General features: G+C 39.4%; 1 protein-coding gene across 6 annotated transcripts in view; it reads left to right on the forward strand.

Annotated features, from left to right (window-relative positions):
- The window catches only part of KIDINS220 (kinase D interacting substrate 220), a 95,264-nt gene that overhangs the window by 63,473 nt on the left and 14,771 nt on the right, over positions 1-17,020 (forward strand). For 4 of the 6 annotated variants that reach the window (XM_042982549.1, XM_042982551.1, XM_042982550.1 and 1 more), the window contains exons 23-25: positions 7,024-7,202; positions 8,514-8,740; positions 11,124-11,237. In XM_042982549.1, coding sequence (XP_042838483.1) covers positions 7,024-7,202; positions 8,514-8,740; positions 11,124-11,237 — 520 coding nt within the window. The remainder of the gene's footprint in view (positions 1-7,023; positions 7,203-8,513; positions 8,741-11,123; positions 11,238-17,020) is intronic. The other 2 variants (XM_042982553.1, XM_042982554.1) reach the window with 1 other exon arrangement.

Below are 17,020 nucleotides of genomic sequence, written 5' to 3' on the forward strand. Positions count from 1 at the left end.
GCATCTTACACAACACACAGAAATGAAGGCGGTGCCTTATCTGTAATGTCCATGAGCCCGCGCAGATACCTCTTCGAGCTTTTGTATTTTACGCTTCCTGTTTGTCGATCCTTTCTCATCCCTGTCGTTACCAAACTTGCAACCTTAAAGCCAAGTTAAGTTATGCTTCCGGTGTCATTTTTACACCAAAACCAAGGGAGCTCGGATGTGGAAGGGACGGCATAGGCCAGGGCTTTCCTTCATTACTTTGAGAGAGAGAACATCTCCCACGTGGTGGGTGTGGGAGGCATCCACAGGGCCGTCCACAAGATGGAAGAGAGCCACTTCAGCCCTCGAAATAAGGAAACTGGAATTGAGAGAGGTTACAGGACTTGGCCCAAATCACACAGTTACCCAGTGACCCAGCCTTTCAAGTAAATTAAAAAAAATTTTTTTTTAATATTTATCTTAGTGTAAGAGAGAGAGACAGAGAGCAACAGAGCATGAGCGGAGGAGGGGCAGACACAGAGGGAGACACAGAATCCAAAGCAGGCTCTAGGCTCTGAGCCGTCAGCACAGAGCCCGACACGGGGCTCGAATTCACGAACCAGGAGGTCATGACCTGAGCCGAAGTCAGACGCTCAACCGACTGAGCCACCCAGGGGTCGCTTAAGTTAATTTTGTTACACCTTTTAAATAGTTCTTCTCGTTACTTTTACTTGTCAAACATTATAGCCTTATTCTGACTTAACCTGAGCTGGTGAAGTCTGGATTTAAGGAAAGCTGCCACAGTAAGTACCCTGTTCTGTCCTTTCAGAGCCCAGCCGGGGTGCAGTGTAGGTCTGTATTCCCAGAAATGACAGCCTGTAATGGAAAGCATCTAACACGTAAATAGGTAGTAAGTTTATACAATAGCTTCAAAGGGAGACTTTTACCCCAGACGTTGGTTACGCTATTTCCTTGGCTGTTGAACGCACTGCTGTTCATCACTGGATCGAATGGAATCCTCGCTGGAGAGTATTAAGCTGCGTTTCTTTTCGAGTGTAAATGCTTCTGTGTCAAAATAATTCAATGCTTTAAAAAAAAAAGGGATAAGGAGATTTTTTAAATTCCACTATAATTAATGTATAGTGTTACATTAGCCGCAGGTGTACAAGTTAGTGATTCCACACCTCTCAGTGCTCATAAGTGTGCCCTTATCCCAAGGATATTTTTATGGTCATAAAATTTTCCTTTATTTCTAGTCCTAGTTCATTTTTCAGTTTCTGACTACATTTGCTATTCAAGCTCAAAGAAAGAAGCAAGGATGGCCGCAACATATGAACAAGACGTGGCCAGCAGCACCGACTTGTAAAGAAGTAACTTGGATAAGGGAGAGCTGTGTCACATGAGGTCCTGGGTGTGGTGGCATCTCTGCCACCAAGGTCATGTCTTGTGCTGTCCATGTGAGTCCTAGCTGAAGTCCAGCTGCAGTTATGCAAATTGCGGTCTTAATGATAGTCTACTGAGTTCGCATATTGAGCACTTAAAAAATTTTTTTTTTAATGTTTATTTATTTTTGAGACAATGCGAGAGACAGAGTGCAAGCGGCGGAGGGGCAGACAGAGGGAGACACAGAATCCGAAGCGGGCTCCATCCAGGCCCTGAGCTGTCAGCACGGAGCCCGACGCGGGACTCGAACTCATGAACCATGAGATCACAACCTGAGCCGAAGTCGGATGCTCAGCCGACTGAGCCACTCAGGCGCCCCTAAAATTTTTTTTAAATTACATTACTACATGTTTCTTCCAGTGTAAAAAAGTAATCTTGGGCCTTAATATTCTGACCAGATAGGAAATACACACTGTCTTGAAAGTATATACGCCTTCGGTGGGACATAATCTTTTTAAAATGTAGAGGAAGCTGTTCTGCTAAGCAAAAGAGTAACATTGTTTAGCTCTCCCAGTGATTTATTTGGAAATTTAGACAAGTACTTTCACGGTTAGCATTATATAATCCTAATTGGATCGTCCTTAAACACATAAGTCAAACACATTAAATGCTTGAAACCAGAAACTAACAAACCTGAAGGCTTGGCATGATTATGTATTCACCGCGCCACATACACAAGTGCTTTGTTGTTTTCTAGTGCGGTTACTGAATAGGAAGCCTTGAAAATGCAGCATTACTTTTGTAAGCTTTGAAAAGTAGGTGCTAATGAGAACATTGGACACCGCGCTGTTGTTTTGAGAATGGGCTCTGACCACTGCATGCAGGCGCCCCTTTTCCCTTTGCTCCACTGCGTGTGCTGGGCTCGACACAGCCTTGTGCTTGTGGGCAGTTGTAGTTCCTGTTACTTTGTTACTTTTGTTACTTTAGCTATAGACGCCCTAGGCTAGTGGCCTTTCCAATATGATATGAAAGGTGACTCCTGGAATTGTTATCATGGTACTTTTGTAAGAATCGTAGGAGTGATTGACGTTTAAGCGATGCGGCAAAGGCAGTACCTCAGAGGGAAATGTATAGCCGTAAATGCCGATGTTAAGGAGGAAGAAAGACCTTCATGGCTTAACTTTATACCTTGATTACCTAGGAAAAAAAGAACACATTTTTAAGGTTTCAAAGCTAGCAGAAGGAATGAAAAAATAAAGATTAGAGCCGAGATAAACAAAAGATTAGAATAACTATAGAATTGACCAAACCAAAAGTTGTTTCTTTGAAAAAGATCGACAGAATTGACAAACCTTCTACTACACTGGCAAAGGAAAAAAGAACACACAAATAACTAAAATCAGAAAGTGACGGTATTACCACCAATCATACAAGAATAAAAAGAATTGCAAGAGAATATTCAGTAGGTGCAGAAAAGGCATTTGACAAAATCCAGCATCCTTTCACAATAGAAACACATAGAAAACTGGGAATACAAAGGAGCTTACTCAACATGAAAAGGCGTTTGTAAAAAAACCCACTGCTAACCTCATTCTCCATGGCGAAACACTGCAAGTTTCCCCACTAAGACAGAACGTGATAAGGACCCCTGCTGCTGTGGGCTGCATGTGTCTCTCCCAAGTTCATATGTTGAAACCCTGTTCCTCAATGTGATCATATTGGAGGTGGGGGCTCTGGGAGGTAAATAGGTTCAGATGAGGTCATGAGGGTAGAGTCCTGGGATTAGTGTCCTTACAAGAAGAGACAGTTAGCTGCAAACCAGGGAGAGGGTTCTCATCAGAACCTGACTGTGCTGGCACCATGATCTCAGACTTCCATACTCCAAGAACTGTAAGAAATAAATGTTTTTTAAATCACCCAGTCTATGATATTTTGGTATAGCAGCCTGTAGCTCACTCAGACACCCACTTTCACTACCACTGTTCACTATTATACTGGAAGATCTAGTGAGTGCAATTGGACAAAAAGCAGGAGGAAAAGGATCCAAATTGGAAAGGAAGAAATAACACTATCTGCAATCGCAAATGATGTGATCCTGTATATAGAAAATCTCAAGGAATCCACAAGAAAGCTGCTAGAGCTAATAAGTTCAACAAAGTTGCAGGCTACAGATCAACACAATATCATTTGTGTTTCTGTACCTCGGCAGTGAACTATCTGAAAGGAAATTAACAAAGCAATTCTAGGGGTGCCTGGGGGCTCACTTGGTTAAGCATCCAACTCTTGATCTCAGCTCAGGTCTTGGTCTCAGGGTCTGTGAGTTCAAGCCCTGTGTTGGACACCACACTGGGTGGGGAGCCTACTGAAAAAGAAGCAGAAGCAGAAGAAGAAGAAGAAGAAAGCAATTAAATTTACCATTGCATCTAAAAGAATAAAATACCCAGAAATAATTAAGAAAAATATTTTTAATGTTTATTTATTTTTGAGAGACAGAGAGAGAGCATGAGCAGGGGAGGGGCAGAGAGAGAGGGAGACACGGAATCTGAAGCAGGCTCCAGGCTCTGAGCTGTCAGCACAGAGCCCGTCGCGGGGCTTGAGCTCACGAACCGCCAGATCATGACCTGAGCCAGAGTTGGACACTTAACCAACTGAGCCACCCAGGCGCCCCTGCCCCCCACCCCCAGGAATAAATTTAGCCAACAAGGTTAAAGGCGTGTACAATGAAAACTATGAATTGCTAAATTAAAGAAGATCTAAAAAAATCTAAATGGAAATATATCTCATGTTCATCAATGGGAAGACTGACTATTAAGATGTCAGAACTACCCAAAGTGATCTACAGATTTAATACAATCCCTACCAAAATAGCCTTGTTTTGCAGAAATGGAAACCTGATTCTCAGATTCACATGAAATTGCAAAGCATCCCAAATAGCCAAGACAATCTTGAAAAGATTCTTCTTGAAAAAGAAGAAAGTTGGAGGACTCACACTTCTCAATTTCAAAACTTACTACAGACCTACGGTGATCAAAACAATGAGGCACTGGCCTAGGAATGGGGAGATAGACCAATGAAACAGAATTGAACATTCAGAAATAAACTGATACATCTGTGGGCTGCTTGAGCTTTGACGAGGGTGCCAAGCCCATTTCATGGGGGAAAGAATGGTTTCTTCCACAAATGGTGCTGGGACGACTAGATCTCTACGTGCCAAAGAATGAAGTTGGACCCACATTTCACACCACGTATGAAAATGAACTCTTAAGTGGATCAACCTACTCTTTTCCAAGCGTAAATCTCTTTTCAATATCAGAAAGTGTAATTACAGTGAAAATTATTACAGAAGAATAGAGCTCTTTGGGAACAATGCATTTTTTCTTTGTATTCGTTCTACAAATATTTATTAAGCAAAAGTGATGTGACAGTATTCTGCTCTAGGCCCTGGAGATACAATAGTGAACAAAACTGAACCTCTTCCAAGCTTTAAAGGAACTTACGGTCTAGAGGGGGAATAGACATCAACAAAATAATTCCACTAATGATTATCAAATTCCGGTTGGGATATGTGGTGTGCAGGAAAGTAAATGTGCTACGAGGGTCTGCTCTTGGGAAAGACTTGCTTGAAGAGGCGGGGAGTTGGGTCGAGACAAAGGGGGAGTAGGAATTCGCGGGGTCAAGACCGAACAAGAGAGCGTAGTTAGCTCCTGAGGCGTTCTGGGTTTTCAGTGGTCTTTCCACACATGTGGACTTCACTTCCGTCTTTTGTTTCACACCCATTGGCGGCGGTGCTGAGGAGCTGTTTTCTGTCTGTGTTCCATCTCCATCCCGGAATCTCAAAAGTGCTCTGTGCATAGAGCGTTATTTAATAAATGGGCATTCACTGATCGAATGTATTTGAGCCCAGTAGGGGTTGAATTTGTCTTAAGGTAATAAAATTGTGAGGCAGTTAAGAGTGTTCTCTAAGTTTTTGAAGGAATTTTGTCTTCTTTTTAACCTTCTAGGATTAAATAATGACATTATCAGGCAGCTACTTTTAGATAAAGTGTGACAAATCATGCCTTCTTCATAAATTATGCTTTTAGAACCTGTTTATATTTTGATTTAAAATAGAAATTTTTCCCCCATGTAATTTAAGACCTCATTTTGAATGCAAGTGATTTGAATGGCTTATGTAATTTCTGCCAGGGAATTAATACGGACTTTCTATAAACCACTGTCATTTGTAATCAAAATGCCTTTAACTTACATTGCCGTTGGCATTAACAAGTATTGCTAGATTGGTAGCATAGAAAGAAATTGCATTTAAACTTACTAGGAGCTCATTGATGCCTGAGGCTTTGTAATGCTTTCTGTGGGCCATTTAACTGCTGGCAACTTTAATTCCCATGATTCATAATACTGGAAATTCAAATTCACTCTTAATTGAAAAGTGAAGTTACTTAAATTCTTTAAATACTAACCTTTGGAAAAATATCTGAAAAATAAAGACACATATGATTTTAGTGGCCCATTGCCAAAAGATTATCATTTACATAAATATCTCTTTCAGTGGAAGAGTTTAATGTATTGAGCTCAAAAGGTTAGAATCGAGACTTCAATCTGGAAACCAGCAGTAGACTGTTGGCTTGTGAACAGCAGTATTGTTCATCATATTGAGAACACTGTTCACATTCAAGTTTAAGCAGAGCTGGCATTAAAATTCAGTTAATTTGTTTCATGTGACTTGTCAGCTGTGTGTTTTTATCTAAATCTTTCTAGCTTCCCTTCTTAGTATTTTATGTTCCACTCCTGAAACAGATGAACTACCTTTTTAACTGTTTAAACTCTGAGATCTTGGCCACTTCTGCAAATGAGTCTTTGTAACCATTCTCCTAGGTTTTTCATTTCATTTAAAATATATCGCTGATCAGTTTGAATGCCATTTTAATTTATTAAAAAGTAATCCCATCAGAGGGTTCTTCTGTTTTGTGCAGGTGTGCGTGAGTCCGTGCAAGGGACTCCCTGAGGCTCATTAACACAAAATCCTTGTCCTTGTGTCCTCCCCAGCACCCTGTCTTTTCTTGTTTGCTAATTTTGTTCCCTGGGCTTTCCCTCGGATGGCTTTTAATATTTGGCTACTAGCCCAGGATTGGGTCTGAGCAGTAAAGAAATAGAAAATAAAACCTTTTTTGAAACAGGAAAAACCTGTACTAACTTTTTTCTAGTGTATGTGTATGTAATTTCTTTAAAAATTATCATTTACTTCTTTTCTTTGCAAGCTAAGGACGGTGGGATTCCATAATAAATGTGGGGTCGAGAGCTGGTCAACTTCTCTTGCCCAGTTGCGTGGCTTTGGGCAGGCTGGCTCATTTGTCTGAGGCTTGCTCTGCTGTGTGTAAAATGGTAACTCCTTTAACCTTCACCAAAAGGTCCTCATCCACATGTGAAGAGCCTGAAAAACCTGCTTTCTTTCCTGTTCCCTAGCCCGAGTCCTGCCTGTGGCCAAAGGCGTTCTAATTCTGACCTCACGCTTGTTATCTTAGTCATTTTGTAACTGCAGATTTTTTTGTCCTTAAAATTTTTTTATGATGTGTAATGTGTTATTTATTTTTATGAATAGATTTTAAGTTACATGTAGAATTGTCCTTTCTAATAGTGACATTAATGACCTTTTCCATTTGTTTCTTGTTGAAGGATATCAAAGAATATTCCAACAACTAAAGATGTTGAGCCACTGCTTGAAATAGATGGAGATATAAGAAACTTTGAAGTGTTCTTGTCTTCAAGGACCCCGGTTCTTGTGGCTCGAGACGTAAAAACCTTTTTGCCATGCACTGTAAACCTAGACCCCAAACTACGGGAAATTATTGCAGGTGGGCATTGGTAGTAAGTTTAATTTTTCTTATCTGAAGTCCTCAAAATGTTTCCCATTTCTAACTTAGCGATGTAGGTTTCTCTTGCTCCATGAGATACCAGGAAATGCTGAACCAAGCACTACACAGGAGAATTTGTGCAATTGAGGATTAAGAATCTTGACGTTCCTTAGAAAATGTTAAGTAATGTTATTTATTGAATTCACTTTATTCGAATAGTTTTCATGAGAACCCACACACCTGACTTAACTGCTTTAGAGTCAGATTTTGAGATATAGTCACCATTTTAAGATGTCAGCCCATTATGGGGTGCCTGGGTGGCTCAGTCGGTTAGGCATCCAACTTCGACTCAGGGCACGATCTCACGGTTGGTGAGTTCGAGCCCTGCGTCAGGCTCTGTGCTGACGGCTCAGAGCCTGGAGCCTGCTTCGGATTCCGTGTCTTCTTCTCTCTCTGCCCCTCCCCCACTTGTGCTCTGTTTCTCTCTGTCTCTAAAAATAAATAAATGTAAAAAAAAAAAAAAATTAAGATGTCAGCCCACTGTAATTTTTCTGTGACCAGGCTTAATATAGGAGTGTTTATCCGAGGGGGCAAAATATGGTTATCTAAATTTTAACTTAAATTTGTGGACTGGAAATTGAGGATAGTGACGTTGAAGTTTTGGAATCATTTCACTTGTCGTTGAGGCACCGCTACATGCACATGCACACACACAAAATCTTTATCGAGACACATTATCTTTGGTGTGGCACTGCTGACCCGCCTTTGCGTTTTCCGGGAGTTGTGAAGAGAGAGCCTGAGACTACTTGTACATTCTCTTTTTAGGTACTAGTTATAAGGCTGATGTCAAGGTGTGTTGTGTGGCCATGGAATTGGTTGTGGTTGTTCAGAGATGGATGAGTCCTATGCTTTGCAAGCCCACAGCTTAGCGATCATTGTATTCATTAATATCAGACAGGTGTGAATTATTAATAGTAACACTTAATGGATCATAAACAATTGTTAGAATAGCACAAGTACCTTAAAAAGTCAAAGAAAAAATTATTGCTCTGGTAACTGAAGAGAAGGATCCAGATGGTGACTTTTCAAATGGTGACAAAAGCTTTAATGCAAACTAGTTGGGTTTTTCCTCTCTGGAATGACTATGGACAAGGTTTTCCCAGCCAAGATTTCCTGTCTCCTTTAAGCCAGTTGGAATTCTTGGCAAGTGAAAAAAGCATGTCTCTGGTAACCGAAGAAGGAGGTGATAGTTGGACTAATCACTAAAGTCCCGTTTTCTTTTGCCTTCTGGGGTATCATTTAATCTTTCAGATGTTCGTGCTGCGAGGGACCAGATTAATATCGGCGGACTTGCATACCCCCCGCTGCCTTTACACGAAGCTCCTCCAAGGCCACCGTCAGGCTACAGTCAGCCTCCGTCTGTCTGTTCTTCTTCTACGTCCTTCAACGGACCGTTTGCAGGTGGGGTCGTGTCTCCACAGCCTCACAGCAGCTATTACAGTGGGATGACGGGACCCCAACATCCATTCTACAACAGGGTAAGAGAGTGCTGGGAATCCTCAATTTTAAGAACTTGTTTGGGGGAAATATCAGAAGTTTTCTGCTGTGGATTCTATTATTGTTTTGAAATGGCACCTCAGCTTTAAAATAGGAAAAATGTTAAGGTGGAATTTAAAGGACATGATTTTTTAAAAATCGAAAGAATTTTTCACTTGGACGGGTTCTAGATCTCAATGGAGTCTGAATGTTAGAGATGCTTTTTGTTTTTATAAGAAAGTGAACTCCACAGGGTCATCAGTGACTGTCCTGTGCTACGAAGGGAGCTGTTTCTCTATTTGTTCATAAAGAAATGTTGCATTTGTTATGTTTTGTGTAATTACATTGGCATTTAAAAACAATGGTGAACTTGAATTTCCACAGTAGTTTAGTAAACCCATATTTAATGTGTGTTACAGCTTTTAAGCATGAGATAATGATGGCAGATGCTGCTTGTAGGATTCAGATGTTATTGCCAAATAACAGCCCGGTGGCCCATTTCTAAAGTTATATTTCAAGTTTTGGCAGTCATGTATAATTGTTTACTTAGTATAAATATGATAATTTTCTACTTGAAAAGATGAAAGCACGGGTATCAGTGGTGTACAGACCCTGTCAAGGTTAGTAGCCCAAGCTACACCCACCTTAATGATCTTAAATACTAATAGTTCCTACTGGAAAATGGAGTATTGAACCCTCCTTGTGTACTTTCTGGAACCATACTCTAAGGTCCCTTACAGTTTCTTATTTTTGTTGTCTCCCTCTTTAGTTTAATTTGAGAAAAACATAGAGGCTAGTATTCATAGGAATACTAGGAGCCAACAACTGCATGCCTAAATAAATTTCACGTGAGCTAGGAAGACAGTGAAGTTTAGAACCAATGTGGCAAAGAAGGAGTTCCAGAATTTAAATTAAAATTTCAGTTTTTGAAAAATGTTGGCCATCTAAGTACAGTTGACCCTTGAACAACACGGGTTTGAGCTGTGTGAATCCACTTACACCAAGAGGGTTTTTGGTGTTTTGTTTTGTTTTGTTTTTTGATAAATACAGCACAGTACTGTAAATGTATCTTCTCTTCCTTATGACTTTTTTCTCTAGCTTCCTTTATTATAAGAAAACAGTATATAATGCATACAACATGCAAAATATGTGTTACTTGATTGTTCTGGTCACCAGTAGGCTATTAGTAGTTAAGTTTTGGGGAAGTCAAAAGTTATGCATAGACTTTTGACTCCTCGGAGGGGTCAGCACTCCTAACCCCTGTGTTGTTCAAGCTCAACTGTAATTAGGGGCACTATTCACAGAGGTCCTGTGAATAATGTTATTCTACTCTTTCATTCAGACAGGGAGAAAAAGGTAGATCAGTAGCATTTTATAATGTAGTCCATACTTATAAAAGTTAACTGTGGGGTAGCAGTGTTGAAATGCAGGTTTTTTATTTAGCAGTCTTAAAATCTGCTGTAGTTTCACACAAAATGGCTCATTGATCGGTCGATGACAGTTGAGGTTTTGAAACCAAGAAATTTATTTATTTTAATTTACCGTACCATCTAGGCTGATGTGATGCTTTAATAGCATTTTATCATTTTAAAAACACTTAAAATTTTCTCATGTTTTTAAATCTAGTTGTTATTTGTTCTAGTTATCTGAGGTTTCCAGTCTAAAAGTTAAAAGAGAACAATTTTCTTAAATGGCAGCAGTTAAAAGGTAGGGGAGGATGTTATTTCAGTGTAATGAAGCTTAATGAGTTTTAATCTTTATGTTTAGCCCATATAATTTGCTGTCTCCTGTTTATGTGAAGTTGGCTACAAATAAAGGCAGTAGTTACAAATCTCACTAAACAATGGATTCCCCATTAATAAATACACCTCATTTAAGAGATAAACTCTAAACTGTAGGATATAAAGTAAGCTCTAGGAGTAATATTCTTGGAATCCATGCTAGGTGTTCTTGTATACGTTGAGACTTTTTTTTGGTCTTACTTAAAGCTCATCTTTTTTTGTAAAGAACAGTATTCTATTAAAAGTCCATTCTGCTTTTTTAAAGAGATTGTGAGTTAATATTTGTAAATCACTTAGAAACTGACATATGGTAAGCCCGTAAAAATGTTAAAAAGAGACTCTTGTGTCAGATTGTAAGGTGCAAAACTTCAGTTGCTTACAAACCTTATATTAAATCAACAATATGAAATTTTAAATACTGGTCTTAACTTTGGGTTTAATATCTGACAGACTGTGAGTAAGGTACTTTTTCTTTTGTTTTGTCACTTGCATTATTCAAAATTTGGAGTTGTGTTTTGTTGGTTAGTTTCATTTGATAAATCTCATCACACTTTGATTTCTGTAATTGTTTATCCCCTTCTTTTGTTACGTGTTTTTTCCATAGCCATTCTTTGCCCCCTACCTTTACACGCCAAGGTATTACCCTGGCGGCTCCCAACACCTCATCTCACGTCCATCAGTAAAAACGAATTTGCCCAGAGATCAAAGCAATGGCCTAGTAAGTATAAAAAAGGGTAACTAAAGTATTAATCTAATAAGACACATAGACAGCACTAGTAGTTTGGTTATTTCCTTTCTGTAGCAAAAGAATGCAACTTAATAAATAGCGTTAAGACACATAAGCTATTACTAACATAAAATGTGTTTTGTTTTTATTTCTGGTAAATGTCTATGGAAGGAAAATGACTAGCAGCCTCAGGGAATAAATGTTGAGTTGTTTACAACCAGAGTTTCTGGCTTATAATGCAGTGTTTGTTACCAAAACTTTAAAAACTAAACCTTTACATCTGCTCATTTCTAATATCTTTTTAAGAAAACATACATGCATGGTATCTGTATATATATGCACATGTACACGTATATATGCTAGCCCCGTGGTATAAAAGTTCAAGGATCTATTGGAGGAGCATTTTAATCTAATGGCAGAAATTAAATAGGATAGGGAATTATTCAAATGTGTGATTGAATCCAATCCAGAACAAAATACATTGTAAATTACCAGGTGTTCCTAATGGTCAGTTTAACAATGGAAAAAAAAAAAAGAGATTTCCCGTGAACGTATTTTTATAAGTGAGAAGATAAAAGCCGTAGAACTTCAACTGTTTATTTAAAATTTAAGTGTCGCCGAGGGACGCTCCAATCACGCGCAGGTTTCCGTGTTGTCTGTGGTCGTGTTAGTGCCATGTTCATTCATCACCCTACGGCTCGGCCCCCCTCACCTTTCACCCACACTCTTGTTTTGTGTTGTTAGGAGGTTATCAAGGAGGATGCTGCTGAGGGGCTTCCTTCACCCACAGACTCCTTGAGGGTAACGGCGTAGCCTTGTGCTGGGAACACGGGCCTGTCATCGCTTCTGCAGCAGGAACGACTGTCTTAGTTGTGGTGACAGCAGTTCCCTAACTCTGCCTCTGTGCTGTGATGGCTGCTCCTGTAGAGTAGCTGAATACTAATAATGAAGCTCACGGATTCATTTAAAAGCTAATGCTTAACTTTACCCTCTATTTACTCAACTCTTTTTCCCCTTTTTCAATGACACCGGGATGGGCTTTGTTTTTTACAGCAGCCACCAGGAGCGGTCAGTTGGTGGTATTTGTTCCTTGGTATTGAGCTGTTTTCACCTTTGACTGGTGGTGTTCTTTGGCCTGCAGTTGGTACTGCACGCATGGAACACTTCTGATCCATGTTGAACTACGTAGTTCAACTTCAAAGTTTCCCAGATCCCCCTTGAGGGCACAAAAGCACATTATCAGCTAGATGGTGTAGACCAAAACGATCTGTAGTGCCTCATTCTTAATCTAGGTGTCCACAGTTTGTGAAACCTTAGCGTGAATGTACCATTTTTCTTTATCTGTATATTTATTAAAATAAAATTTTTAGATAAGCAGGTGGTTCATTATATAACTGGAATTTTTTAAACCTTTTTTTGGCTAACGCCTTAAAGTGAGTTTCTTTTAAAAAACTGTGTAGGAAATCATTTCATATATTTATCATTCATTCAAGACTTTGTATTTAATAAGAGATTTGTTTAATGTGGTGAGCCTGAAAATCTTCATTTACTCAGTGTGGAATTTAGGAACCCACTCTGTATTTTAATGTCTACTGATTAATTTACAGAATGTTATGCCCGCGTAAACATGATCAGTTTAATCTAGAGCTCTGCTAAAATGCGGCATGACAGTTAGAATTAATGTGGGGAAATACTACATCCTGAGCTCACCCACAATTTTTAACTTAAAACATGCATTTGGGTAGGCAATAGTTCTTTAACTTTAATTTTCTCTGAGTTTTTCTTTTGAGAAACTTTGAGTTTCTTGGAGTTTCTCTAAGAGGAAGAACCATCTTGGTGTTTTCACTGAGGAGCTGATGATTCTTTTTAAGTCATTAATGTTGCAGCTGAAGTGTTTGAGTGACTCCAATTATCCAGGAATAATAGACACAATAAACCACTATAATTCTATTTGGGTGTTGGGGGAATCTTTTATCCGTGGATCATTGCCACTGTATGCAAGAATGACTTTTAGTTTAGTCAGAGAGCCTTTCATACATACCTTCATGCATGTAATGCAATTCTCTAAGCTAAAATTCCTTAGCAAACTTTTGATGAAAATCAGATACTGTGAAGAATTTGATGGTCTTAACGACACAGACATGCTGAAATAGTCGCTATTCCCATGCTTGAGCGTGGGGACAAAGATTTATAATTAAAAGATATCTGTAGTTTCTTTCAGGGACCAGTGAAGGAGCATCAAGCAAATTGGAAATGAGTTTTTGGGGAAGGGGAAATAATGCAATTCTTGCGATGTGTTTAGAAACCCAATAACAAAGCAGAAAGGTGCTCTGCCTACATTAGTGCCTTTGTTTAGTAAAATAACCATACTATTTGCTGTTCTTTTAACATTAAAAGGTAGTTTTGTGATTGGCCTAGTGAATAATAAATGCTTATCACGCTTTTTTTGCTTTTAAGAAATTAACAATGACAATAGCATGTAAAATTTGTTTGGTAGAAGACTAGTAAAAGTAGACACGTAGTTCAAAGCCAAATCAAAAGCAGTGGTGGAAATGTGGAGAAGTATCTGTACATGGGAACCTTGTCTGGGATCTTTAGAGCTGAATCAACATAGCAGTAGTTAATGTAAAAAATAGCTAGCTCTTCATGGCTCATATGGCTTTCCAGTCCTGTAGTAGAAAATGTTAGATTTCTGAGATAACAGGCCTGTGGATTGAGCCCGTCTGCTCATTCAGCTGTCCCCCTGTATGCAGGAGGTGATGACAAGAGGCGCTTAAAGATGAGTCAGGAGCTACACAAACATCTTGGGACAAATTGTCTTGTCATGACGGACACAGAATGATGAGTAAAAATGAATATAGAATACCACCAATGAAGCAAGACTGTAAAGAGTTAACCAACTGGGATTTTCAGTATAAGCGGTCCCATCTTTTTTTACCGTAAGGAATTTTGATAAACCTTTATAAAGCAGAGCCTTATGAAAACAATTGGGTTTTCTCACATGAAAGGAACACTGTAATGATTATAGCTTGCTTGCGAAGGACAGCCAAGGACTTACCAGGCAGGTTATTGGTATGTCCAAGTGTTTCACAAAAGTGAAGATGTAAAATACAAGACTCTATGCTAACTTTAAAAAATAATTTTATACTAGAAAAATATATGCCAAATCTTATAAAACTGGGCAAAAATTAACATTGGACCCAAGATATATGTTCCCCAGAATATCACAGCTAGAAAGGAGCTTTTAAGGCAGAGAAGTTCTTTTCAGAAATGAAATATTAATCAGGACTCTGGTTCCTAAAACCAGTAAAAGCAGAACTCTGGTCCCCACCTTGGACTTACCCTGCCTCTTGAGGATCCTCAGGAACTCTGGTACCTGTGGCCTCGTTTGGCTTCGTGGTACAGAAGAACGTTCCAGACTGGGTCTGGGAGATTTCCCTGAGGTTTACTGGAGGGGAGCGCCAGATAGATGTATGACGAGGACCCATGTGGCCTGTGTCACAACCCAGTCCTCAGACATGCTGCCTTCTTTGCTCCTGTTAATACTAAGCAGGACTTAGCCAGGTATTTGATCTTAAGTCAAATAGACCCTGGTGGTTAGCTCTTTGCCTTGGCCAAACTGCTTAACATCTTGGATACCCAACTTCCTCATCTGGGAAATGCAGGCCTACCCCATAGGTCTGACTTAAGGATTACTCAGCCTTAGCATACTTTAAGTACTTAGTGATTATTATTACTACACCAAAGGCAAATTTCATGGAGCTTTAAAGACTCAGAAAGTAAAACTGTTCCATGTTAAGTTAAATGACCTGCGTGTGTCTCAATAGTGGGAGCAGTGTGCAAATACACCATTCAGTGTAGATTAACTCAGTCTTTTACCTGTTGATGCTTCTGTGGCCCGAAAGGTGTCCATCAGTTTGTTTTCTTAGAATTTAGAAGGATTTCTGGGTTGAGCGCTCTGAATACTTTTAGATTTTGACAGCCTTCTAGGGAATTTACTCGGTGCCTTTACTTTCTCTCAGTCCGATTCCCGCTAGGAAGTAGTGGCATCCGAGCATCCTGGGACCATGAAGGGAAGGACCCAACAGGGGAGGGCTTATCTCATGCCAGGCCTCCTCGGGGCATTTTGTTGCGGTATTTCAGGTTGCTCAGAGGAGTATTCAGTCTTTTTATTTAAGGCATGCTGCTCGTGGTGGAAGCTGTATTTCACTGAAAAGCAGTCCTTCGAAAGAAGGAATGGTACAGCCTCTCTTTACCCTTTAATCCTTCCTTGAATTATTTAGCACGGACTACTACCAATGCCTGTGTGATCACTCACTGGCTGCACAAACTTGAGCATCTCCCAGGCACTATTCTAGTGGGATGCAGCAGTGAAGAAAACTGATGGAACTCCTACCCGCATCGAGCTTCTAGGTTTGAAGGCTGCTGCAGGAACTATCAGGACTCTGAGGTCATTCCTTCTCAGCCTTCTCTGCCACAGGGTTTACTCGATACCTTTAGACAGCTTTATTTAGATCACTTTTCTACCACATTGAAAAGGCATGAAGATAAATAGTACAAAGTATAATTGTGAAGAGCTTCAGAACTGCAAAGGCAGTGTCGAGAACAGTACTCTTATTTCCAGCGTGCCGTTAGAGGTTGATGAAAATGGTGGAATTAATACAGGCATTAAAAATGAAGGTCTTGGTTTTCATTAAACTGGATCCAGTTGGAGTAACTCAGTAAAAAGTAAAAAAAGATGGGGCTTGACAGTAGATAATTTTTATTTCCACCACTGGCTTAGAACTTAAACCTGTTTTCAAACAAGTATATGTCCAAATCAAGCTGTCTCTCATTGTTCAGGAGCAGACTTGGACAAGAAAGCTAAAGACGCCGTGGGTAAGGAGCGGGCATGTTTTAGGTTTTATGTAGAGTGCAGGCACCTGTCACCTCTCAGTGGCTTCTGTCGGGGTCATTCCTGCTTTGTAAAGTGATTTAGAAGTGCATTTTTATTCTGTTCCAGTGTGGAAAAGTATTCACTTATTTTTCCTTTAATAATATAGTGAGAAATTGCATTCACCTCAGGCTCGAAAGTCTTTGTGCCAGACTTCAACCCTAGAAAACTTTCTTTCCCTAAGTGATTAATAAACTGCTGCAAAATTGGTGGAGGTATTTCCACAGAAATATGCTGCAGTAATGATATCCTTGAAACTCTGGTGTACGGTTAGAAGTTAAAACATGAAATCGTGTTCATTGCAGTTTTTGGTACTTTTTTTAAAAGGCTGCCCTTAAAATGTAGTGTTAAGCCTTATCTGTCAACTTTGACCTCATTATTTCTCATGCAATCTGAAGAGTGAGTTATATTTTCCAGCTAGGTCAACAACAGCTTTCTTTTGTGTTTTGGGTATCTTATACTGAGCTGTAATTTCATTAGCATTCCTTTTTTCAAGTCTCCATGTATATATATATATGTGTGTGTGTGTGTGTGTGTATACACACACACATGTTATATAATATATAACATATACACACACACATATGTTATATAATAAATATATAATACATTTATATATAATTAACATATATAGTAACTTTCTGAAAATCCTGTTTATAAGGTGGATATGTAAATTAGAAGAAAAGATTCCCATTAGGTGTTGCAGATACTGAATGTGTTAAAAGGACAACATTGACATCAGGCTAGCAGGGCCCTGCCCTTTATTAAAACAATGTTGTAAGTTAACTTTGAATCAGTATTGTCAGTCATCTGTAGATTATTTTCGCTATTTAACAATTTT

Source organism: Panthera tigris, chromosome A3, assembly GCF_018350195.1.
Source record: "Panthera tigris isolate Pti1 chromosome A3, P.tigris_Pti1_mat1.1, whole genome shotgun sequence".
Classification (NCBI taxonomy): Eukaryota; Metazoa; Chordata; class Mammalia; order Carnivora; family Felidae; genus Panthera; species Panthera tigris.